The 24357-nt window shown below is 55.6% G+C and overlaps 3 protein-coding genes across 3 annotated transcripts in view; 1 reads left to right on the top strand and 2 right to left on the bottom strand.

The window, feature by feature from the left end:
* Window positions 1-1028: 1028 nt before the first annotated feature.
* Window positions 1029-6885, bottom strand: CSUI_008697 (flagellar associated protein; the record flags this gene model as incomplete). Its single annotated transcript, XM_068068823.1, has 6 exons — window positions 1029-1211; window positions 1730-2185; window positions 2612-3261; window positions 3490-4895; window positions 5473-6646; window positions 6882-6885. 6 exons carry the CDS (start codon window positions 6883-6885, stop codon window positions 1029-1031), a joined length of 3873 nt encoding a protein of 1290 aa, XP_067919203.1.
* A 1044-nt stretch (window positions 6886-7929) lies between these two features.
* CSUI_008696 (tubulin alpha chain) lies at window positions 7930-13628 on the top strand. Its single transcript, XM_068068822.1, has 4 exons — window positions 7930-8239; window positions 8645-8765; window positions 8862-12050; window positions 12267-13628. The coding sequence occupies exons 1-3, from the start codon at window positions 8178-8180 to the stop codon at window positions 10038-10040; spliced, it is 1362 nt and encodes a 453-aa protein (XP_067919202.1). The 5' UTR covers window positions 7930-8177; the 3' UTR covers window positions 10041-12050; window positions 12267-13628.
* A 627-nt stretch (window positions 13629-14255) lies between these two features.
* Window positions 14256-24357, bottom strand: part of CSUI_008695 (uncharacterized protein) — a 10381-nt gene continuing 279 nt past the window's right edge. Inside the window, exons 1-6 of the mRNA XM_068068821.1 lie at window positions 24192-24357; window positions 21238-23816; window positions 20321-20512; window positions 19725-19953; window positions 18464-19449; window positions 14256-17954 (exon numbers count right to left, since the gene is read on the bottom strand). The exon at window positions 24192-24357 is cut by the window's right edge and continues 279 nt beyond it. Coding sequence (XP_067919201.1) covers window positions 16105-17954; window positions 18464-18857 — 2244 coding nt within the window. The 5' untranslated portion in view covers window positions 18858-19449; window positions 19725-19953; window positions 20321-20512; window positions 21238-23816; window positions 24192-24357 and the 3' untranslated portion in view covers window positions 14256-16104. The remainder of the gene's footprint in view (window positions 17955-18463; window positions 19450-19724; window positions 19954-20320; window positions 20513-21237; window positions 23817-24191) is intronic.

Here is a 24357-nt window from a genome sequence, read left to right as displayed (position 1 = left end):
AGGACAGCAAACATGACTGAACAGGAAGGTTTGGGGAGAATTCCTTTGAGCTGTAAAAACCTTTTGGGTCCTTTAACAGCTCTCAAATGTGTCAAGGGCGCCCTCAAGCCTCGCCGAGTACCTTGTTACTTTAGCCCGTTTGGATAAGAGTGTCACCACACGGTGGAGTAACGTGGCTTCTCCAAGGACAACTGCACTCCAGTACACTGGTAGCTGACTGACTTCACAGCTTCACAGGCAGAAAGATACACCGTGAGAGGATCCTGGGCTCTACACTTGGCACGGATGCCGTCCAGCAAAAATCGAAGAGTGAAAGAAAGACAGCGTTTTCGGCTTTGTCCGACTCCTGCTACTAGACCGTGTTCTTGGTCACCGCAAAGAGACAAAACAAGAGAACGAACAGCCTATGGCTTTTTTCATTCCCCATAAGTATGCTGCTGTGGCTGCGCCGAGTCCTGATGCGACACTGACACGGGCTTTTAATTTTGAGGAATTCTTGCTGAAGATGACCCTTGTACAGTTCTTGGAATAGTTTGGAGCCGAGTGAAGTGCTTCATCAGCGCGAACTCATCACTGGCTGTGATGTTTGTGCACTTCGCAAAGAGAGTCTATCAACGGAACCTTGGATCCAAATGGTGTCCGCTAGAACGGGGGTCACAGCCTCTCCTGGTCAGCAGTGACGCAGAGACAGAAAGAACGACAAACGTATTTCTGTACGGCTTGGTAGTTTCTCTCCCGAGGTACCCGGGATGGTCCCGGGTGTGCAAAGCAGGAATGCACATTTTACGGAGAGATCCTGACTGCGTCACCAGGTCACTCGGCTACCCAGCTGCACAGATTATTGTCAAGGTCATGTTCGAGTACAGTTTGCCTGCGTCTCGATTCCGTCAAACTCGAAAGCTTCGCCACCTCAGGAGCACCCCGCTGTCCAGTACTCGGGGTCCTCCCAATGAGCAACCGACCCAGAAAAAGAGAAGTCAGCTCGATTGTAGGTGTAGCATTACAGCCTCCGCAGAACTGCCAGAACGCTACAGACTCGGCTCACCATCGAGCCTGCTCCTCACCCCCTCCCACGCCTCCAGGAGACAGCGCTCGGGGTGAAGCTTCAGAACCTCGAGCTGCTGCTGCTCTGAGCCTGTGAGCCCCCGTTCTACAGCAGAGGAATTCCCGGACAGTGTAGCCGCCGCGCTGTACAAGTCCAAGCGTAGATCCTGAGGTGCTCAACCAGGACAATTTTTTTAGGACAGTAGAGCATATTCTCTGCACTAACAGTGATCAAGGGATGGTCGCACTTGTCGGAAGTTCCAGGCCCACCACACTCGAACTGCGTCTGACTGGTGCTGCTTGGGCAGGGGGCACGCGGACCGATGGTGGAGCTCGATGGTGAAGCCACTCAAACTGTAGCCGCACCACGTGACCAGGATCGGTGCGTGCCCGATTAAAAGTGCAATTATAGGAGGACTAAGTGCCTAGCTGCCTTTCCACAGTCAGGAGAACCCGTGTTTTCTGATGTGGTATAGTTACACAGCATAGGCGGGGACAGCTGGACGGACTGCAAACCGGCACTCCGGGCCATCAGGAGCGTGTGCATCTGCAGCTGACAAGTTGCCAATGGGAATGGTTCTGACGGATGTGGAGCCTTTCGAATAAAGCTTTCCTATCTGCGGAAACTTGAAACCTTCCAGTGTTACGGTCTCCATCGCGGCGGGCTTCCTCGCTTTCAACCCACTTGTGGCTCTTCCTGAGTGATCTTGTTTTGAAGCAGTTCAAGTGACTCTCCCAAATATTGCTGGCGTGCCTCTTCAAGTAGGCCAGTCCAGGAGAAGTCGGTCCGAAGCTGCGATGGGGATAGGGAAGACCTCTTGGAGAAGATGACCGAACCGGCAGCCAACTCGGACTCTCCAGTCCACAGACCTGGCGCGCCGGCATCGGGAACTGAACGACGGCATTGACCCGACTTCACTCCTGGATGCAGACAGGTCCTTCGCCAGCCAGCTTGCGTCGCCAAACCGGACGACTGACGGATTTTCCCTTGCTTGCCCTTATTGCTAAGCCGCAGTTCCTCTTGCATCCATAGGTGCAGAAGAACTTGCATGGCAGTCTTCCCGGTGCTTCTAGAGCGCCATTCTCTACAAAGGACGAGAGCTTCACCGTTACGAAGGAGCTCTGTGAAGCAGCCGAGGAGCTGCATAAACACACACCCAACGCGTCCGAGTGCCCGAAGCTCCTCAGGTGAGGGCTCTCACGAGAAAATGCCGACCCCGAAGAAACGGGCCCGCCCAGCCTAGCCCCCGTAAACGGTTCCAGTCCTCTCACATAGAAACTCAGGGCTGCATGATAGCTCGCACGTCCAGCTCCTCACCCGCCTGAGCAAAGAAACGAAGAGGCGTTTCAATTCTTCCTCTTTGTCTGCCGACTGTTCAGGCAATATCAGCTACAGTGGAAGCCCTAACCGTAGGCCAGGCGGCGAGCAACAAACAGCTGCCGCTCATAGGCCGGCCCCTGTGTGGACCGGACTCTCATGAAGCTGCGAACCTTGTAGCAGCCTGATTACATAGCTCTACTATGCGCCACACAAAGACCCGGTCTCGGCGATACACCCAGAGCTCACGTGCCGTTGCAGAGTCCTCGGAGCGACCTCGAGGGCCTCAAGCATAGCATGTAAGCCGCCGTGCTCCAAAAAAATGCTTTCGCTTCTGGCATCACCTATAATAGCGGCCCAGATGCACTCGAATATGCAGAGCATGTATGCCAGCACGGTCGGGCATTGTACACACGCGAGCATGGCCAGACTGGATTTTAGTTCATCCGCCAGCAAGCGAAGTCCGTCAACCTCGCGAACGCGCTCCCGCGCGGGAGGACAGTCCGTGCATAAAGCCGCAATAAGGAGGAGCGCGCAATGTTGGCGGTTCAGGCTCCACGCCCCCCCAGTCGGCGAAACCTCCATCAGGGGCCAGGTAGCTCCCTTTTGCGACACGTCTTGGACGCAGTCCACAAGGACCCGTATGGCCTCATGTTCAGTATTGCCACCGCTTTCCGACAGGGTTAACGAGGCACACGCTCGCTGGGATGCACTGCTGCCCACGCACAGGTAGAGCGTCAGGTTCAGGAAGTCTGTGATGAGATCGGGAAAGCGGCGCGTCGCGATAACATGAAGCAGCAATGACTGGCCCCCGAGTACAAGAAATTGGTCGGCCAAGTGCTGTAGCGTTGGACGGAGGCATGCCACTGCGTGCAGAAGCAGAACGCGGTGGTGCGTCGCTGCGAGTAGTCCGCACACAGAACAAGCAAGGTAGTCGCACTTACCCTCCTGGAAAGAACCTGAGCCAGGGTGGCAGCGACAGGAAAGCACGGCTGTGTACAGGGCGTGGGCTTGAAGCAAGGGAACGGGATCTCTGTGACACCCTGCTTCCAAAATACACCTTAAACGGTGAGTCCAGGTCGTAACCCGGCTTCGCCAGTGACCCTGTGATTGGTGTCCGTGATTACCGTCGAGCTTCCACGTGTTCAGAGGACGCTGCTCGACCCCTCCTGAGGCGATTTCGGCTTTCAGAAAGTCCAGCAGTGTTTGAAGAAACGATGATGTGCGGATCAAGTCTCGGCAGTCACCGTCGTGTAGGCAATTCACGATGACGAGCCACCCGAGTTGCAGCGTCTCCACATCCTCGTAGCCCTTGGCAACTAGGCCTGTAGGAGATTTCGTCTTCCCTCGACGATCGGGAAAGCAACAGTCCAGATAGTCCGATGAGTTTGTTCTGTCTCGGCAATCGCAGCTTCGTTCGTTGATGGTGGCGTCCGCTTCGTCACCGCATTTGGGCGAGGTTTGACCCCCACCAGCTGTCAGAATAGGACTTTCTTCCAGTCTACTGTCGGAGCTGTCAAGGCGTCCCGGATGTGGACGCGTGGCGATCTCGGGTGCTACCCAGGAGCACTGCACGGACGACGAACGAGTTCCGTGTTCACACGAGTTGAGTTCCGTCCTGCAGTGCGACGAAGGCCTTCCCCTGAACTCTTTCTCTTCTCTATGCAGCCTTTTCTGTGGGTCCTTCCGAGAGACACCAAGGCTTCCAAGCTTCACGTGTTGAGCTTCCGGCTGTTGTGCGTCCAGTCCTCGGCAGGTGGCGGGTGACGCGGACTGTCTTGACCAGGTGGACCAACCAGGCGGACCGCCGGTGGCCTTCCGTGGCGGGGACGTTCCGGAGTCGAACAGCGAACCCTTGTCAGGATTAGGAGCTGCCCCTCTCTCAGACTTGCCTATGGCTGTGGGGGAGCGTCGTTCGCCGAGCGACTGGTCCTCTGCCGCACAGTCGACCAAGGCATGCCTTGGGCGTCCCTCTAGAGTGCAGCAGATTTGGAGAATTTGCCCCAGCAAACCAGAAGACGCAAACAGCGGGAGCAAGTGTTTATAGGCGGAGAGCAGCGCCGTCACAGAAAGGAAGTCGTTGCGAATGTGGGAGACATGGCGGCAGTACCCGGGCACAAGCAGCTGTCTACCTAGAGCAGCTGCGCTGGAAACAAGGGCTGCGGCGTGCTCCGGCGTTGCGTCTCGAAACACCTTCGTAGTGTCACTGGCGGCGGACTCCGTGAGATTAATCAATAGTTCTGTAGCGTCCTCCCGCGTCCTTTCCTGCGCGGCAGCTGCGACACAAATCTGGGAAAGAACAGGCGGCGCGAGGCGAAGCTGGACGAGAAGTGCAGTTAGGACTCGGCAGTCACATAGGCGGTCGGCTATTAAAGGCCAGGCTGACATTCTTGCCATGCCCCTCAAAATTGAATTTCTTACACCGGTGGTGCTGCTTGGGTCCAGGAAAGCCGATTTCATTGAATCGACTACACGAAGGAACGCCGGCAGCGCCAACGGAGAAAAGGCAGCCTGTGGAGAAGCCTGAGCGGAACTAACAAATATACAGGGAGTGGCAGAAAGCCCCATTCTCTCTTATTCAAGGAGGGTCTTACAACGGCAGATGCGACGGAAGGACTGATCTCAGGGAAGTGGCTCCGTCCCGCGTTCACTACAGTCCTTCCTGCTAATTCTCAAGAACGTCAGGCGATCGCATTCTCGGATGAAGTTTCCTATAACCGATGCCCGACGGCGCCGAAGGGACGTGGTTACGAATGGAAGCTGTGGAGAGGCTCAGCTAACTCGTCGTCTTCTTCCTTCGCCTTGTGGTTAGGTAGGGTAGAATACCACAACGCCGCGCTTCCAGCACACACGACCGGGTGTGTTGCCAGGGGCCATAACTGTACAGGTTCCTAGTTGCTCAGAGGTGCTATTCCACCAGATTAGCCCTCTGCGCTCCGATTCTGCGAGCTGAGAGAGGTACATTGAGAGGATTCTCCTTGTGTCAGCGCCGATATGTGAGCACGGAAGGTCCGGGAAATTACGCGTCGTTCTTGGCATCGCGAACGGCAAATGATCTACTGTCGAGGCTACGAAAGCAAGGCGGCTTACTTCTCGCCAACGCTGCCTACCCAGTATTATGTCTCTTGCGGTGAAACACCGCCTCCGGGGGTCGCTGCCACTGCCCAGCAAACAGCGTCAAGAAATTGAACACCGCGCTGCTCACGGAGATGATCCTCTCTCGCCAGGCGTCTTCTGTCGCGGAACTGCTGGGCAGGCTGACTTCGCGATGAGAACCAGACGAGTCCTCTTCGCCGGCGGATTGCTTTGTGTCAATTTCTGGGATCAGCCTGTCCTCAAGGCGGTGAGAAACCTCTTCCGGCGTGCTGTGAGATCGCGGCGAGTGCTCGGGTGTCTGTGATTTGGCCGCGGAGTCTGTGGGGCTCGCGTCCCTTTTCGATGCCAGAGGAGAATGGTGATGCAGATTCCGCTGACTGCCTGTATCAGCGACTGTTGCATGCTGCCGGTCCGCGTTATGGGACGGGACTGATCCCGACTTGCCAGTTTCATACTCCGGGACCCCACTTCCACCAAAGGGACACGGGTCCGGCACCACAACTGATGACTGGCTCGGACAAGTCGGCAACGAAGACCGCGGAACTTCAACAGCGTTCTGTGACCTCAGCAGTCTACTCGAGACGGTACAAGAAGGCCGGACACGACCGTCGTCAAGAGGCAAGCTGGCGTACGCCGGTTTGCCTCGAGGCTGCTTCGTCAGGTCCTCCGCATCATCATCACCGGTTGCAGTGGGTCCATACTGACTAGTCACAAGGGGTACATCCTCTGTCGACGGCTTCCCAGAGCCGCAGGTGGCGGCTGCCGTCAGCGCGACAACGAACTCTACTGCCGCCTCTGCGTAAACAAGTGGTTCAGAGGCCCGCAAGCACACGAAAGGATTGCTAGCTACCTCGCAAAGCATCTCTAGGGCAACGCCGTACTCAGCGCGCCCTGCATGGAATTTCGCAACAAGGTGGCGCACTAGCGTGGTGAGCCGGACTAGGTCGGGCCAGGGGAAGCCTTTATAGTGCAGCAAATACTGTCTGCAAAGTTTTTCAACCGTGGCCACATGCCGATCCACCAGGTTAGCAGTGTACTTGCAGGTCAGCAGCTCTTCGAGCTTCGTCCAATCTGGCTCGTAACTTCTCCGTACCACCTCCGGGATTTCTGCGTCAAGCTCTCCAAAGGCAGGGCCACGGGCCCGTTCCCTCAGCTGCGCCGGCTTCGGGCCTCGGGGGACGCCGGAGGCTACCGACATAGAGGCAAGCAGCTTGGCAGCGAGACCCATTCCCTTTACTTGGCCCCAGTCCAACCACCTTTTACGATGAAACAATAGATTCTCCCCGGGTGTCGGACAGAGAACACTCCACCAGGCGTCGGGTGGGCTCGTAAAAAGCAAACATGCTTTACGTTTGGGAAAATCCAGGAAACTGATGTCGTCTGAGCTCAGAAGTCACCTGGGCGTCGGGCATATTGCACCCACTCATCGTGCGTGTCACCGCTCTGCTTTGCTGGCGCCTTCTTTCCAAGCACGGAACCCGTTACATACAACTAGCCAGCAGAGTGAGAAGCACTAGCTCGTACCTCTCACGAACGCCAACTAAGCCCGACGGCCAGGTTCGTACGTCGTGCATGGGTCAGCGGAAGCACTCAAGAGAGACAGACATGCGTGAGTTAAGGCCATCGCCTCAGACCGGGAACTTCGCGAGTGTTGACTATGTGATTGCCAGGCTTCGTGTGATAGTCGACCTTAGCGTCAACGACGCCACGAAGAGCCTAGCACGACTTCGGTGGCAATCATTTCCGTCAACCAAGCCACCCCTCAACCCTGCAAGCAAGATGGGTGTCGAGTGACAAAGAATCCAGGGGACTTCGCGTGGAGTTGGCTGAGGTGTGGGTTGTGTTACCAAGGAGTCTGTCACCCTTGGGTACTGCCGTATTGCCGCTCGGCCGCAAACGAGAAACGCCACCCGATGGCATACACCCCTGTAGTGCGCCGGTTCCTCGGTCGGCGAGATTCTCGTAGCTACCTTCAGCCGCGATTACACGCAGACACAATGTTGGCTTTCAAAAGAAGTACCTCGAGCAAATACGTGCCGGTCCCGACACAACGCTCTGCGACGGTGGTCTTGCTATAATACAAAAGAACCGACGAAGTCGTCTGAATGAAGACCGTCTAGTGTCTTTGCATCGCCAAGCCTTTTGTTTCAGTGGCTGACCGGAGATTTTTAACCGTACTACCGTCTCAGTCTGCCCTTAGCGGCTTTTGAGCTGAAACGCGTGATGGCATACCACGTTCTACGAGCTAGCCGTCTCCCCTCACCCTGCATCTAACTGTGCCGATTTTTCTGTAGAAAAGCCGAAAGCGACTCTCGTGGCTAGTGGGACACGTCGTCCTGTCCGTCCTCGGCACAAGTCTGGCAGGCTGTCACGCAGCCGGGCCAGGGCTGACCCGGGGAGAGATGCGCCTGCTGAACCGCAGTCCGAGGAACACCGCCGCAGGTGGGTGGCCCGGGGGTGCAACACGTGAGCGCGGTTGGCTACCCGCACTCGTGGGAGTAACAGATAGTTCATCGAGTTTTAGTTTTTTTGTGATTTTAGTCTTTCAGACGGAGACGAAGAAGCAGGGAATCCTCCTTGTTGGATTCTCGCATTCTGATCGCCCGTTCCTTTCTAGCTAGGCCGGCTTGCCTCCCGCCTTTGTTCCTGAAGACACCCGTCTGTCCTTGGAACCGGAACTGCATCTGCAAGAACCCTTCTGCGTTTTTTCGTTTTCAAGATGAGAGAGGTTATTAGCATTCACGTCGGCCAAGCAGGCATCCAAATTGGCAACGCTTGTTGGTAAGAAATCTGCTGCTGCGGCATTCCGTCCTGCCGTCCCGCGTTCTGCGTCCTGACACCGTGTCTTCAGGGGGAGGGCGCCATTGCGTACTGCTCCGCAGGTCAATTCTGCTGCGGTCCTTTCTTTCGTCGTCGAAGACTACGGTTCCCTTGTGACCTGTAGAGACTTTTTTCACAATGCTGAGTTGGCGGTCTACGTGTCCCCCCCGGCAGGTGCTTCTGTTAATTACTGCTCTGATGTTCGTCTTCGGTGCTGATCCTCGGCAGTGGAACTGGTGCACTTGGTTGCCGACCCACTTTCCGGAATTGGGGGATTCGGGAGCAGCAGCATAGCGGCGAGGATCCCGTAGCTCTTACCGTCGTGGGAATATTGTTTTGATATGTCTGTCCCGTTCATTCCTACAGGGAACTCTTCTGCTTGGAGCATGGCATCCAGCCGGATGGTCAGATGCCTTCCGACAAGACAATTGGAGGTGGTGATGATGCCTTCAACACTTTCTTCTCTGAAACCGGCGCTGGAAAGCATGTAAGCGCAGAAGTTCAGATACCCGTGTTGCACATGGCCGTTTAAATGCGTTCCGTTGTGTATGAGGCGTACATCTTCTTGTGACTGTACTCTCAGGTTCCCCGCTGCGTCTTCTTGGATCTGGAACCGACTGTCGTGGATGAAGTTCGCACGGGTACCTACCGCCACCTGTTCCATCCGGAGCAGTTGATCAGCGGCAAGGAAGATGCCGCAAACAACTTTGCTCGAGGCCACTACACTATTGGCAAGGAAATTGTCGACCTTTCCCTGGATCGTATCCGCAAGCTCGCGGACAATTGCACCGGCCTTCAAGGTTTTCTTATGTTCAACGCAGTTGGTGGTGGCACGGGTTCTGGTCTAGGCTGTCTTTTGCTCGAGCGTCTCTCTGTGGATTACGGCAAGAAATCGAAGCTGAACTTCTGCTCCTGGCCCTCTCCCCAGGTGTCCACGGCGGTGGTCGAACCTTACAACTCGGTCTTGTCTACGCACTCTCTGTTGGAGCACACCGACGTGGCTGTTATGCTCGATAACGAGGCCATATACGACATCTGCCGCCGCAATCTCGACATCGAACGTCCGACATACACCAACCTCAACAGGCTGATCGCGCAGGTCATCTCCTCACTCACAGCTTCTCTCCGTTTCGATGGTGCACTGAATGTGGACGTCACCGAGTTCCAGACGAACTTGGTGCCCTACCCGCGTATCCACTTCATGCTTTCGTCGTACGCTCCGATCATCAGCGCAGAGAAGGCTTACCACGAGCAGCTTTCTGTGGCTGAAATTACGAACTCTGCATTCGAGCCCGCAAGCATGATGGCCAAGTGCGACCCGCGTCATGGGAAGTACATGGCCTGCTGTCTGATGTACCGCGGTGATGTCGTGCCTAAGGACGTTAACGCGGCGGTCGCGACAATAAAGACAAAACGCACGATTCAGTTTGTCGACTGGTGTCCCACCGGTTTCAAGTGCGGTATCAACTACCAGCCACCTACCGTTGTGCCTGGTGGAGACTTGGCCAAGGTCATGCGCGCAGTGTGCATGATCAGCAACAGCACTGCTATTGCGGAGGTCTTCAGTCGCATGGACCACAAGTTCGACCTGATGTATGCCAAGAGAGCCTTCGTCCACTGGTATGTCGGTGAGGGTATGGAAGAAGGAGAATTCTCAGAGGCTCGTGAAGACTTGGCTGCTCTTGAGAAGGACTACGAGGAGGTAGGCATCGAGACGGCGGAAGGAGAGGGTGAGGAGGAGGGCTACGGCGAGGAGTACTGAACACGGTTGCCCGCGTCGTGTACCCTGCAGCAGGAGTCATGAGTATACAACCGCCCATCAATCAAAAAGGGACGTCACCTGGAAGGGAGAGAATTTATTTTTATCTTCGTAGTTGATGGGACCACTTTTTTTCGGCGCACTGTTCGATTTGTAAACTGTTCACGCACAGGAATTTTGTCTTCCCAGCGCGTCGTTGGAATCTCTTGGCTGCTATGTTCTGTTGCTGGAACTAACGTATTGTATCCAACGTGAAGGCGAGCAACGGCACTCTCATACCCTGTATAGCGGTAGCCCCTCTGCTTTAGAGGCCGATGAACAGTCACATGTTTCCTATCATAAGCGACCTGTGAACCACTTACACACTCCGGTCTACGGTGGAGTCTGCGGAGCACTTGGCCTCTTGCAGTACGGCCCCGTCACATTGAATGAACCTATCGAGAAGGCGGTGCCGCTTTTCTCAAAGTCAGCTGGTCGTGCCGGCTTGGCACACGTTCCCCTTTCCTAGAACTGCGGGCTTCGAGTTGCAAATGCTTCCGCAGATTTGGGCGGTTCACATGGCTGGCTGCAGCGCCGTCAGGGTGGACCAGTGACGGCGTAAACGATCGCGTACTTGGGACCTCCCGGCCGCCTCCACGCTGGTGTCTGTCCGTACCGGGCGAGTACTGACAACCCGGGAGGGGCCGCCGGCCTTGCGTTCCTGGAACGAGAAACGTTGGGCAGGCACGGCGGGAGGCGGCCCCACAGTCAGTGGCGTTGCAGTTTGGATCAGTCGAGTCTGGCCGGAAATTGAAGTCCGACAGGAGAGTCAGCTTCTTACTCTGAGACTAGGCGAATCGCATGAAGCAAAGGGGTTGTAGTCTGCTCCAATCATCCAGAACGGGAACCCTGCTCAGCGCCTGAGTTATACTTTGACAGCTAAGGCATAGCCGACCCGCTTGCAACACATCATCCTCGACTGCTGTTTCAGCCAGCATATTACAAGGTCCGGACAACTTGGAGACACCAGCGGGAATACGAACAGGCAACTCGCGTGAATCGCTCGAGAAAGACGAGCATTTTCATCCTTTGAGACACTTTTCATTCTTTTCGGCGGGCAGTTCCAGGCTCAGTAGCGCGAGTGTCAGTGTACCATAGAAATGCTGATGAGAGAAGCAACAGCTTGACGAGGCCACAGGCCTCCGGCGTGGTGAAAGATTACAGTCAGTCAGTGGAGCGTCACCCTCGTTTGACTGTGGAGAAGGGTCGCGACCTTTTCCACAATAGCCGGCAGCCACCTCGTCAACAATCCCGGTCGCCGAACGGAGGCGACTTCCCGTACCGTTAGTTGCTGCCGCATCCAAACAGGGTTCATGTCCAGACTGTTCCTTCTTTCGCCGGTCTTTCTCGAAAGCCTAGTTACGCAAGATCCCGGCACAAATGAAAGAGGCCCCCCCGATCACATTTCAACAGTGTGTATGAAGGAAGACTGGCCACCTTAGTTGGTACATCGGTGGTGTCGAGCATCCTTGGAGCTTCCTGTTTAGTCCGGTTGCCACAGTGCGGAGGAGGGAACGGCGGTTTCCCGGGACGGTTGCCCGACAGCATCAGCATATCCGGTCGCAGACGGCTAGCGTGAAGATGGTGTGTCTTACACTCGGCTTGGTACTTCGTTCGAGGGCCCCTCCTGCGACCAAGAGGAGCGGCACACGAAGCGGGACAGCAGCGCGAGCCCAGAGAGATAAAACAATGGCGTCCTTGGGCCACGTTGCAGGCGCGCTGTCAACAGAAGAATCAGAGCGATCTGACATTGATGATAGTCCTACATTGCAATCAGCATCAGCCAGGCAGGGCGGGCACTCCGGGCTGGCTGCCGCGGGTCTGCCCCCACAGGAGAACTACTCTTTGAACTCAGCCCGGCTGACGCGGAAAGAGAAGCGAAGTCATCTTGCGAGGCTGTCACACCTGCATATGGACGGCAAACGTATCGACTCCATCGCCTCCGACCTGCTTGCTCAGTTACCTCATCTTCAGGTTGGCAGTAGGCATGCTTTCGGAAGTGCACTCGGCGGTCCCGGCTGGTGTCCAAGTTGCATATCGTGGACACATGCGAAATGTGTAAAAAGTAGAACAGTTTTCGAACTCTGCCTGAGCTGGGCGTGCACGCGAGCAGGACCCTGGCCGCTCCTGACTGCGCGGAAGCGAATTCTACTCTTTCCTCTCTCCGTATCTTGTATCGTGTGCTCACAGGTCCTCTACCTCTTCAACAATCAGCTTTCCAATGTCAAGACCTTCAGAGAAATGCCCTCCTTGCAACGGCTTTACCTGCAAAACAACAAGCTGGAGTCTTTGGAAGGCCTCGATTGTCTGCCGTCCTTGACTGATCTGAACCTGGATGGCAATGCTCTCACGCGTATTGAAGGCCTGAACGCCTCAACACAACTCGCGAAGATTTCGTTAGTGTCACAAAGAACAGACCGCGCCCTCGCCTTCTGCCCCGAGCTCCTTCGGAGGTTGGGAGATTGCCTGAAGCATTTGGACATCTCAAACAACAAAATCGAAGATGTCACTCCCCTAAAAACTCTTTCAACTCTGGAAACCTTACATGCCTCAGGAAACAGGGTAAAAGAATTTGCGTCAGTTGCCTGCATGTTGGAGGGATGCAGAAAGCTGGAGATCCTTGACATGAGGTACAACCCTGTCACCAAAATGCACCGATACTGGGACTATGTTGTCTTGAGCGCCTCACATGTTTTGAAGGAGGTTGACGGCCACGACGTCACCTCGGTCCAGCGGGCATTCCTGCAGGAATTTCACCGGAGACGCACGCCGGCTCAGGTCAGGGGACACGGGCCCCAGGCCNNAACAGTGAAATGCCTCGACGGCCCTCATACCGCAGGCCCTGAGCCCGGTGTACTGCAGGCAAGTGCCACAGTGCCGTCAGCCTTTCGGGCAGCAGCTGCGTTCCTCTTCGATGTACCTTCGGGGGTATACCAGTGAGCGTCGGGTCTGTTGAGCTTCGTATCAGGCAGGCCACCAGTCAGTGACAGGAAAAAACTCTGGGACGCACGTTGATGATTGATCGCTGTGCTCTGAACGTATGTGAGGCGTCATCGAGTGTGCGCGTGGATCTCTTTTTGGTAATTCACGGATACGTGTTGTAATCCTGGAGCAGTTGAGAAAACCGATTCGGGGGTGTTCTATCTCAAACTGCGAACAACAAGTGTCTGAAGGTGTACTTCCGCTTCTGGAAGTCACTTCCTCTTAACCCAAGGTCTTGCTGCTTCGGTGGCCTTAGCCACGCCGCGGACGCATCACCCGACCTCGCTGGCCGGTTTCGAGCTGGATGGAGTTTTGAAGCAGTCTGAGTCGCTGCCGAGCTCCTGCTCAAGGGCCGACAACGCACTGGGGAATTCTGATAGAGCCACAGCGAACGTGATCACTTTCGGACCCAGGCCCACAGACCCTGAGTTCTCAGATGGCTTGTCCGGTTGAGGCCGGGCTAGTCGTAGTGGTTGGCACACAGCATGCCACGCAGATATCCATGGGCCGTCTCTTCTACACACTCCAAAGGAGAAGGAAGCATAGCAAGCCCTACGGACCAGTAAGCGCCAATGCAGTGGCAGCGACCTGAGGCGGCTTTAGAGTGCCAATCCAGAGTGTTACGGCTTCTTGTCTCTTTCGGTGTTCCCGTCCGTTCACGACTCCAACGGGTTCGTACAGGTATAGAGGTGCCCACTGCGCAGTTCCGCTGACGCCTGAAATAGCAGTTTTCGTTTTCAATCAGAACGGTAGCCTTACCTTGGTGGTTCTGCTGTGCGGCTTTCCCGCTTCACGGAAGACCTCGGACGTTCCACAATGTCGGTAGTTAGCATTGCTGGGGAGAATGTCACTGCTTCGTTGCCTGCGGCCACATGGTGTGCTAAAGCCGCCGGAGGCAAGCTGCTGTGAGGGTCCCGCTCGCCAGTCACCGGACCAAAACAGAAAAAGTATGATACCCGAAAGGCAGCGTGTTCACTCGGCTGATAGTCGTTGGGCGAGCCGCCATAGTGACTGTGTGATATGCGGCTAGGAGTACCGTCCATAGCGGCGATAGCTACGTAGCGTGTAGTGGTTCTGCGCCGCTTGGTGCCGTAACAGCCGTTGAGGTACGAGGAAGACGCTGGACCTGCCAGGCAGGCGGAGAGTGTACACCGGTTGTCCCGCGGGGAGCGGACCTTCTGGGACGGCCATAGAGACGCCGTGGGCAGGGAGGAGACCGGGGGACAACTAAGAAGAAGCCTACGGACTGCTGTTTCTGTGGAACAGTGCTATCGTATGAGATGTGAGCTGTACACTCTAGGGGAAGCCAATGATTTCCTGGAGCGTCCGGGGCAACGAGCGTGCCAACAACAGGAGCGTGGACTCGCTGTTTACATTCTACGTCTCTACAGTGAAAGTGCTTCTGTAGTGTGACGCGCCAAGGAACAAGTTGCTGTCGGAGATCGAGACACTGGTGGACCTCAGTACTGAGTGCTGCCCGTTGTTGGACAGAGGGCACCACAGAGTGGTCCGGCACAACCAGGGGCAGAACACACCACATTCAGCCGACTGACGCTTCCGCGAATGAACTCGAATAAACAATGCACGTCACCAGCACTGTTTCGAAAGATGATGAAGGCAGACAGATCGCTCCTAACCATCAGGGGCAAACCTCGCACCCGGGCAGCGATGGGTGGCTTCTGCCCCGCTAGGCTCGAGCACCCGGATGTGAGCGTTGGCATCGAAGGAGCATGTACTCCCTCCAGACTATTTCCGGCGGTAACTACCCCCGTCTACCCCGACAGCAGGAACCGGTTTCTTTACCTCAAACGGCTGGAGCAACATCAAAAGCGCGGAGTGGGACATCGGACACGGTAGCGGCAAAGTTTCCAGCGGCACTCACTCCATGTCGGACTGGGATGGGAGAAGGCATGCCGGGTGCAAGGTAGAAGGCGTCGGAGCCAGGGGTGTTCTTTGAATAGCTGTGGCACTCTGAAGTCTGGTGGCCCGCATTGCTTGGATAACACCTCAACGGACAGAAAAAAGCTCGAAGATCGGTGGCACAACCTATGAAAGTGACGCATTAGCTGAAGCTTTTCACTAAGCCAGGCCCCCACGTGTGTATCGAGCAAGGACATGTCCCAGTCTGCCGCCTCCCAAACCCAAGACTTTACCAACAGAACGGACTGCTCCCCGCCACACTAGTCCACTCGCTCGACGCCTTCCAAGTATCAATCGCGGACAGGTGCTGAGCCTGGCCTGTTATCGCGCTTTTCAGTGGTTCCGTGGCGACTGCTCTTCAGGACTATCCGCCACGCCGAGTCCTCGGCACTCGAACCGGCTGTACTCGACATTAGCTGCTTGCTTCGTCTTTGTCGTGTGGGGGGGAAGCGTTTCGAGGAACAGCGCCATGACCTTCGACCGCCGAGAGAGCGGAAGCCACACAGGCAGAAACGACAGACGCCGTCGAGGGAGTAAAGCCTGGAAGATGTCGGGAAAGAGCAGTCCTGCAGGGATGAAATAGGCACCATTATCGTCACACATGAGATTCATGCACCAGGCTTCCAGGAGCCATGCAGCTCGAGGGTTGACACGGCAATCGTACTGCTGGTCTTTTACGATTGTTGCGCCAGCTATGGTGCATGTTAAAAAAACACTGTCAACCGCCACGAGGTATTCAGCTAAAGTTTTGATGTGCACTTCGGGCTTTAAAACGCCGAGCCGGTACGAGGCGGGCCGCATGCCTCGATGAGAGACGTTTCCCTATGTGGGTGAACAGCTATATCAGCTGCTTGACCGACATGCGCCGCGTTTAGTGAACGCATATTGTCATGAAGAAAGCAGTAAGCGTTCGGGAAGAACCACAAATATAACCGTCATTGACAGTTCGCCCCGTTCCCTGCAAATGAGACAACGATTTTTCCGACGATCCCGGGCTGCCCGGCGGGGCGTCTTGGTCAGCGGAGGGTACGCGGAAGAGATGGCCTCCGGTGCTCTACACTCAGCTTGCCGTTTCCCGGGAGTCTGGTGTTGCCGTGTGGTTTGAAGAAAGATGCGGGTAGCGGCGCTACTCAGACGTGCCCAATTCGGGAAGCTCTTCCTGTCGTTTTCCCTGTCGTGCAGTTTGCTTACCAGCGAAGGAACACGCAAGGCCACTCAGGACGACTGTCCAGACCGCAATACAAGGCCCGGTCCACAACAGACCAGTGCGGATATCCCCAAACAAGTAGTAGGCCGCGTCACAAATAGATGCGGCCGTGGCATTCGAGAGAATGGGAGTGCAAACAAACTTCAGCAGGAAACCCCAAATTTGAGGCAGAGGCTGAGCACCTTTCCCGGTGAGCGCGACATTCAGATTTACTCGCATCATCTCCACGTTGCCCAGAAAAGCCCAGTATAGATCAGCCTTAACAGCTTGACAGTACGCCTCCAGGCGACTGGATGTCAACTGGCTGGGGAGCGGTACTCCACGGACGCTCCGCGGGTCGCGCCTGCAGTCCTGCCGGAAAAAGGGGACTTGAGGGAGGCTCCTCGTTCCCTGCCGACGCCGAAAGGCTCTGTCCTCCGTTCTTGGATCCTCAGAGCTGTTTACCGTATTCGCTTTGGAAGGCAAACGGTTGAAGCTGAAGCCACATTCAGCCTGCCCTATCGTGAAGTCACACGAGTAATTCTCAGTGAACGCAGAAGACGAGTATTCGGTAAACTGCACATCAAGGTAAGCAGTATCCTGTCGCCTGACGCAACTGGAGCGCTGTCCGATGACGCTGCGCCTTGCAACCCAATATCGACCGAGTGCTAGGGACTCGTCCCTTGCACCCTGATTTCGCATCGGCTTTCTGTATAGCTTACCGAAGTGCGACATCGCAATAAGTATTGCCACTGAGGCTTCTGTCACCCAGGCAAATACCAGGAGGCAGCTCATTCTCTCATGCAGATAGTGGAACAAACCGCAGACAACAGGAAATGCCACTCCGATGAGCCACAGTCCGATCACACGAACATAGCCGACATGGCGGACTTGTTCCCGGATGCCGAACACCCAGCTTAGGTAGATATTCTGAGCCGATGAGCCGACAAAAAGAATTACATTGGAAAACTGGCGACTCGCTGGCTTGAACATCGTCCCCGGCCACTGCTTGACGGCATAAACCGGAGCAGCTATGCAGATACCCACCAACAGGATAGGAATATGTAGAAGGGTGAACAACAACCAGCGCGGGAGAACAAGATCATCACTCCGGCGTGCTATCGCTGAGCGTGTGTACCCGCTTAGCTCCTCCCCCGTCCTCAATCTGATCGAGGAGGCCGTCAATGCGGAAGGCTCTTCCAAGACACGCTTGCAGCTCCGCCATGAACTTCGCCAAAGGCCGGGAAAAGGAGGAAGTAAACGAGTCTGCCTTCTCTGGTGCCCCCTAGACTCGGAAAACTCCCCAGCGAGATGTTCACCCTCGTGGATGCCCGAGTGGGGCGGTTCTGAGACAGGAGCACTCTCCTCGCCTGCAGGCGCTCGAGCACCGGAAGTGGGCGCGTCGCTCGCTACTGACTGAGAGCTTCCTCTCTGATACTGTCGGTCGTGACCAAGTTCTCTCGAAGTCCCTCTTGGTCTCTGCACTATGGCATCTGGCTCTCTAAAAGGTAGCAAGCGTCTGATGCTGCGGTTTGGTTCCTGGCGTCTAAGAAAGCAGCCTGCGTCGCAGCAAGCGGACCAGGGTATCAGGAAGCTAACTCCGACGGCTTGGCAAAAGGCGGCACAAATGCAGACGGAAAAAACAACAGATATTATACGGCAGAACGGGTGTGTAGTGCCCAAGATAATGCTGACGGAGCCGACCACGGCCAGGGCACTCTTGAAGAACGGTAGAAAAAACGGCTCCGACAAGAACTTCCTTATTGCATCCGCACTTGGGCGTACCACACCTGCAAGCAACAGGATGACAAGCCCCACATCCTGTAACGTTCTGCCACATAAAGTGATATTCTTTTAAAGACGCGGTGCAATGTCAACCCGACGAGTGGAAGCAGCCCCCAGTGACAGTGCCTGACGACCGTCGTCGCCAACAGTGGCCCACTATGTTGTTGACTCTGCAGCCTTCACGTTTAAGGGATAAGCAGTGTACGGCTCAGCGCTACGAAACACTGTTTTCTTCTTGCATACACTGGTAGCGACAATTGCGTCCGCACACACTGCATATGTGCGCATCTGCATTTGCTCAAAATGCAGAGACCTCGACTTCGCTGTCAGTAGTGCTACGCCAATATATTATCCACTGGTGGCCTGCCGACAGTACGCGTAGCCGCACACGTATGTTTACCTCGCCAGAAAATTTCCCGAGCTGCCACTTGCACAAATTCACGAGTGCCTAGGCATGACACATATATATCCATCTATATATATTTAATTATTTATACACAGAAGCCTGGCTCACCAAACTGAGCTAAACTTGTGACTGTGGCGACGTGTACCGCCTCGAGTGTGAGTAGCACATTGGCCCATTTGCCAAGAAACAGGATAGAGGCGGCGAAGAGCACGGGCTGGTCCAGGTCCGCGTACGAGGTCAGCGTCGAGATAAAGCCGTCCCCGGGGATATAGAAGATGAGACCCGTAGCTATAAGATTGTCGAAAGTGATCTCGTTGGTCTGCCAGTACCATGATGTGTCTCCTGCTGCAACTGTCATTTTTCCTATACTGATGATTATAGGAAGCAACACCATGAGCACTGAGGAGAAGGAGCAGGATAAAACTGCAATCGACGCGGGCCCCTGCACACAGAAAGCCGATAACACCTTCAAAAGTGAGATCGAAGCAGTGTAGCTGTGCATTTGACGACAGTTAGTTCCCTCGCTGACAGCAGTGCGTTACTCCTCCTGTCCCTGATTAAACATCTCCGTCAACGAGAAAACCTGGGGCGGTCAGGCGAGGTTCTGGCTGTGTAACTTCGCTCACAGACTGCACTTCTGCGCCCTCGTCTCGGCTCTCTTCATAAGCACCCACGCGCACAAGAATAAACACAAGTTAGCTGCAGTTCTCGGAACTTGGTGGGTGAGGGTGCAGGCATCCTCCTTCAAAGAAACACGTAGCACACAAACGCCAAACGCAGCCACTAGCGAGGGCCTCTCAGGAGGGCAACGCCGCGTGTACCCGTGCGCACGCTGTGCTGTCGACCAATGTAGAAATTCATGGGTCTTGACCCACACGTCTGATGAACCACAACGGCGCCCCTAGAATCTCACCTTGGCAGCAACATAACCAAAAAGGATCAAGAACCCCACCGCACACAAAAAGGGCCACACCGGACAGTCAAGGGCGATGCGGGTGGCGCACCAACGGCGCCATGCCGCCGCTATAGAAGCGATTGCCGTCGCTCGGCACCCGTAGGTCTCTGAGAATAAACAACCGGGTGTGGCCCTGCACCTGCAGACAGCAGCGCAAGCATGGCATCGAGTCCAGTAAAAATTCGAGCCTTGAAGATGTCAGGGGCGCTGCAGATGCAGAGGGTTCCTTTACAAAGCGTCTGGACGGCCCAATGAACGCAGCCGGACCAACCGTTTCGGCCGTACAGTTCGTATCGTTGTCACAACAGAGTGACCCACCTGGATGAAAGCGTCCGCGCAGAGGGAGTGAAGCTGTTTCTCGTTGACTAACGGGACAGTGGATTCCACAAACGCAGCATCGGGGTTGCGGCTTACTTGGTAGGGTCTGAGCTGAACTTCGGGCAAGCTTCCTTCGCTTCAGCGCTGGGAATCCAACTCGGGTGACCGTTTAGACCGTCAAAGAGTATGAGCAGATTCGCACCGCAAAGCATGCACCACTGCAACGTCTGGAAGCAGCTGTAGATAGCTGTGCAGACCGCAATACCCCGGAGCCTAGGCGAGAGAGCGTCAAACAAGCGGAGAACGGAGCCCTGGCAGGCCTGACCTGAGATTGCAAACAGGGATGCCGCCTTGTCACAAGCGAAGTTGGAGCAGGCGGCATTAGCCCTAGCTGGCGAAGAGAAGGCGTGGGCTGATTGCGCGCTCCTGGAGAGCGACCGCGGTTTTAACGAGACCAATGAGGTTTGGGAAGGCATCACTGGCCTGGTGACAGCCGTAGCGACTGACGAGTGCAGCGTGTCTTGCTAACAAACGCGCAATCACTAGCGAGTAATACATGATTCAAATTTACCGTAACAGCGGAGACCGCTCGGCCCCACTCAGCTAACCGCGAGCACGACTGAAAAAAGGAAATCCTTGCAGAGGAGGTGGCGATAGCTGCAGACACTCTAAGCTTGGCCGGAATCGCTTACCCAAGGCAATGTCCGTGACGAGGAGAGGAAAGACACTGATGGCCGTCCAGAGAAAAGCGCAGGCAGCATAAGCGAAGTTTCCGTGCAGCAGGCAGTCCAGAGGGACTATGGACATCGCCGACTGGCACAGCGATGAGTACAGCAAGAGGCACAGCAGGACAGAAAGGCGTCCCACTCGCAGCCGGCCTGTGACTGCAGACAGCGAAGGCACAACAACATGTCCGCTCTGCAGCCTGGTACCGACAGCGGACGCGCAGTCTACAACGACTGTTGTTAATGTGTAGTTCCAGTCCACTGGCGAGCGAGCTGCACAGGGTGATAGCGCCTTGAAACCTCGCAACGGACAAGACGATGCTCTTCCTGTTGAGTCCAACCAGCAGTGTCGGAACAGTTTCCGGAGGAAAATGAGCCGTTTCCAAGGAGTACGAAGTTAGCTTGGCGGGAGAAACTAAGCTGCCATGGGATGACACACTGTAACCGGGGTAGACGCAAACGCCACGGAAGTGCTTCCAGAAGCCACCCTTTCCATCCGACGCCTGGATTTAGCCGGGAATGCCGCTGTGCGGCAGCGGTCGGGCTCAACAGTAACAGGAGCGGTTTGTCTGTTCTGAAGCTTAGTGCTCCATTACAATCTGCAGCTCTACGGCGGAATGGTGTAGGCAGTGCGTGGGGGCCATCCAGTGTAGATCAAGGGTGCGAACAGCTTCGTACTGAGGCTTTGCCGAAGTCGCAAGAGGGCGCAGACTGTACTCTGAATGAGGACTGGCAGAGTTCACTCGGGAAGACCAGCCAACAGGTCGGCATGAAGTAAAATACACCCGAGTCCAGGCAAACACCTTCGGGGGCGCCACCCGTCTAGCTGGCGGTAGAGGTTCGCGGCTAGAGTTGAAATTGTTCCCCCTGACAACTTCGCTTACCCGGGTGCTTGCGTTCATGCAGCAGATCGAGTTTTGTCGGCTTCTCCGCCGTCATCTCAGCGTAGAAATCTGTGGAGCGATACCACTGACTGATCTCCCAGTGAAGATCTTCTAAAGTAGGTGCGACGGTCTGGCACACAGACTTTGTCCGTCGTAGCTGCCTGTGCTCTTCACTCGTCACTTCCTCCAGCTCCGTCTCTCCAGAGGAACGTGTGCCAGCCGATCGACTGCTTTCTTTGGCTGTTATCTGGCATTTTCGAGATGCGTCGAAGGCCGTCGTGAGCGCAGGTGGACAGCGCAGCTCTAGTTCACTCCCACTCATTGAATCCTCTCTCCTCTGATCTTCGCTATCTGGCAGTCTGGATTTCTGACCAGCTACCCTTGGTGGCGCAACCCAGGCAGTTCCTTTACGTCTTCTTCCAAGCGGAGAACACCTGAGTGTTTCCCCTGGTCCTACAATCACCCCACCCACACGCCTCCAGAACGCGCCCCCCGGCGCGCGTATGCCAGGTGCCACTTGTGGTAGGCCGGCTCCCGTGGCGCGTCCCCGTGTGTCTCCATCCCGGACCGGAACCGCGTCTGGACCGTTCGAGGCTTCGGCACCTCGTATATCTCTGCTCCCCCCGCTTTTGGTCCTGTTCAAAGAGGAGGATGAGCTAGCGGACAAGACCTCGCGCCTTCCCGATCCACACAAATGGTATGTCGGTTTTGCGCCAGCTGAGACTGCTGCCCCACACGACCTTCTGGGAGACTGCAGGACCCGGCATGCCGGAGAACTTTCTTCTTGGATTCTCAGTGTGTTGACAAGGCTCGTTCGGAGAGGTGTCCTCTCCGCGTATTCAGTTGGAGCTTCGGAAGAGGGCAGGTTGAAAGCAACGTGAAGGCGAGACGAGCCGGCGAGATCGTACCTCTCGCGTCGGCCGTCCGCAGAGCCGCACCTCTCCTTGGAGCTCGCTTCTGTCGGAAAACGGCCGTCCCTACGCGTGTGGAAATACGAAGGGGGCGCAGGGTCAGCGGCAAGCGACCCCACCGACGGGGCAGACGGCGATAGGCTACCTTTGCTGAGTCTTTCACGCGTGGAAGAGAGACAAGGCTGACGCGCTCCTTGAGAGGGAGACGGGCAACAAACTCGTTCAGGAGCAAATGAAGTCGAGATGTTGTCATTTTCACGCGACTGAAGGAGCAGAAGGGCCGGGAAAAAGGCGCGTCCTTCCTTCTCTTCCTTGTTTTTGTCTGTGTCACTCAGGTACTCCATTGAGTCCGCACGAAGTGTTAGTCTACATCGCCTCGGAGAGACATCACAGCGCCGTAATATAAGAGGTACGTGTGACGGGCCCTAAGCTTGGAGGCTACATCCATGAAGCCGTTGGCTGTCGATACATTTTCACTATGCATTTCGACAAAGCATGTATAGGGGACCGCCGTTCAGGTCACCCCTTGCAAAGACGCTGCCTTGACCAAGAGAACTCCCAAACGGCGCCGCGTCCACAGCTCTCCTGGGCCGAGCTGAAGCCAGCCGCTAAACGACGGTTCTTACTGGGAGATCGAAATAGCCGCGCAGAACCGACTCGAAGGCGCCTGCAAAGCTCCGACGCTGCCGAAGGAAAGGAGAAACATCTCGCTCGGATCCCGTACTCACTGTCCACACATTACATCACTGGTCCCTTCGCCACATCAGGTCCTAGCCAGCCACCGCTTTGGCATTGCCAGACGCGTTTGCTGGGTGCATTTGATACCTATATATGTTTCGCTGAAGCCACTGCTCGTGAGCGACGATGTCCGGGCGTGAGTTGTAAACACACACACAAAACCAAATACAACAATCTCAGCTGCATCTACAGGGACGTCCCGGAGCAGGCTTGCTCTTGTAGTGCACCCCCTCACTCCCTACGCAGTTCCACGTGCATGTGCGTGAGAACACACTGAGAGGAGATACGAGACGTTGTTCGACATCGGTGGCCTAAAAAAGCGTATTGGTAATTTACGGCGCTGCGAAGGCCGGTGTGGAACCCCGGTGTCGGATGTGGTCCCGGACACAAACAAACAAAGCATTAAAGCCCTGGATTTCCAGTTCTCGCTGACGCAGAGATTCTTGGCGTCGCGCCCAACAGTCACTGCCCAGATATCTGTTAGCATATGCTGTATACGACCTTGTTTAATGGCACGGCCTGTGAAGGCGACTGGCATTGTGTGTCGAAGATAAAACGCCTTTGGTAGGACTTCAACAGACATTTGGGGCCGCCCGTTTCTGTACACGCTACCAACGAAGATCCGCTGGAGGACGTATGCGAGTACCAGACTGCAGCTTATGACAAACACATCGGGCTACCGCGGAAGTCGTCATCGATGGAGGGCCACGAAGGAACTCCAAGAGTGAATTTCGGGAGACCTGCTCAAGCGGAACGTCAGTAACGAGAACCAGCATAACTAAAGTGCCGCGGAGTTCTCTCAACGTTAGCATCCATGCGAGACAGCTCAACTGGCTTAAAATTTGTCGGGGGGAAAAGTTCTCTTCCGTTGAGGTTACTTCGTCAGCTGGACAGGGCTACGGTTGCCCAGGAGAATGAGGGAGCGATATCCTGGAGGGGCTCGCATAGACACAGGAAAACTGGTTTTGGCTTTCAGGGTGCTCGGATGCTGCTGGCTTCTGTTCCCTTGTCCGGCCAGGGCTTGGTGACCTCGGGCAAGGACGCGGCGCACTCCGCTTGACCCCCAAACACAAAAACTTCGAACATCACACTTACTATGATATTTGCTGGAATGGAGGGAAATTGGACAACACACCGGGGACTTCGGAACCTACGGATTGTGTTACAAGGGGGATGACAACAGAGCTCGCTACCCCGCAAGCTGTACACGGTAGTTCTAATGTGCGGAGATGGGAAATCAGGACGGCGAAACAGAGAACAGTCAATTGTGGTTGCAGGCCCTGACGGTTGTGAGAACATACGCACTTAATTGAATCCGTTGCGTCCCACTAACAGCTTGATACGTCCCGAAAGATTCCGGACGCGGAGCCAGTATGTGGGGGCCATCCACAGGGACGCCCTGCCACCCGGCAGTGACCTCCTTCCGGGCACCAGCAGGCTGCCTGCAAGACGAAAGTCTCTTAGGTGGAGA

Source organism: Cystoisospora suis (assembly GCF_002600585.1).
Source record: "Cystoisospora suis strain Wien I chromosome Unknown contig_4941, whole genome shotgun sequence".
Classification (NCBI taxonomy): domain Eukaryota; phylum Apicomplexa; class Conoidasida; order Eucoccidiorida; family Sarcocystidae; genus Cystoisospora; species Cystoisospora suis.
The sequence above is the reverse complement of the archived record's forward strand: the minus strand, read 5'-3'. Positions and strand labels throughout refer to the sequence as shown.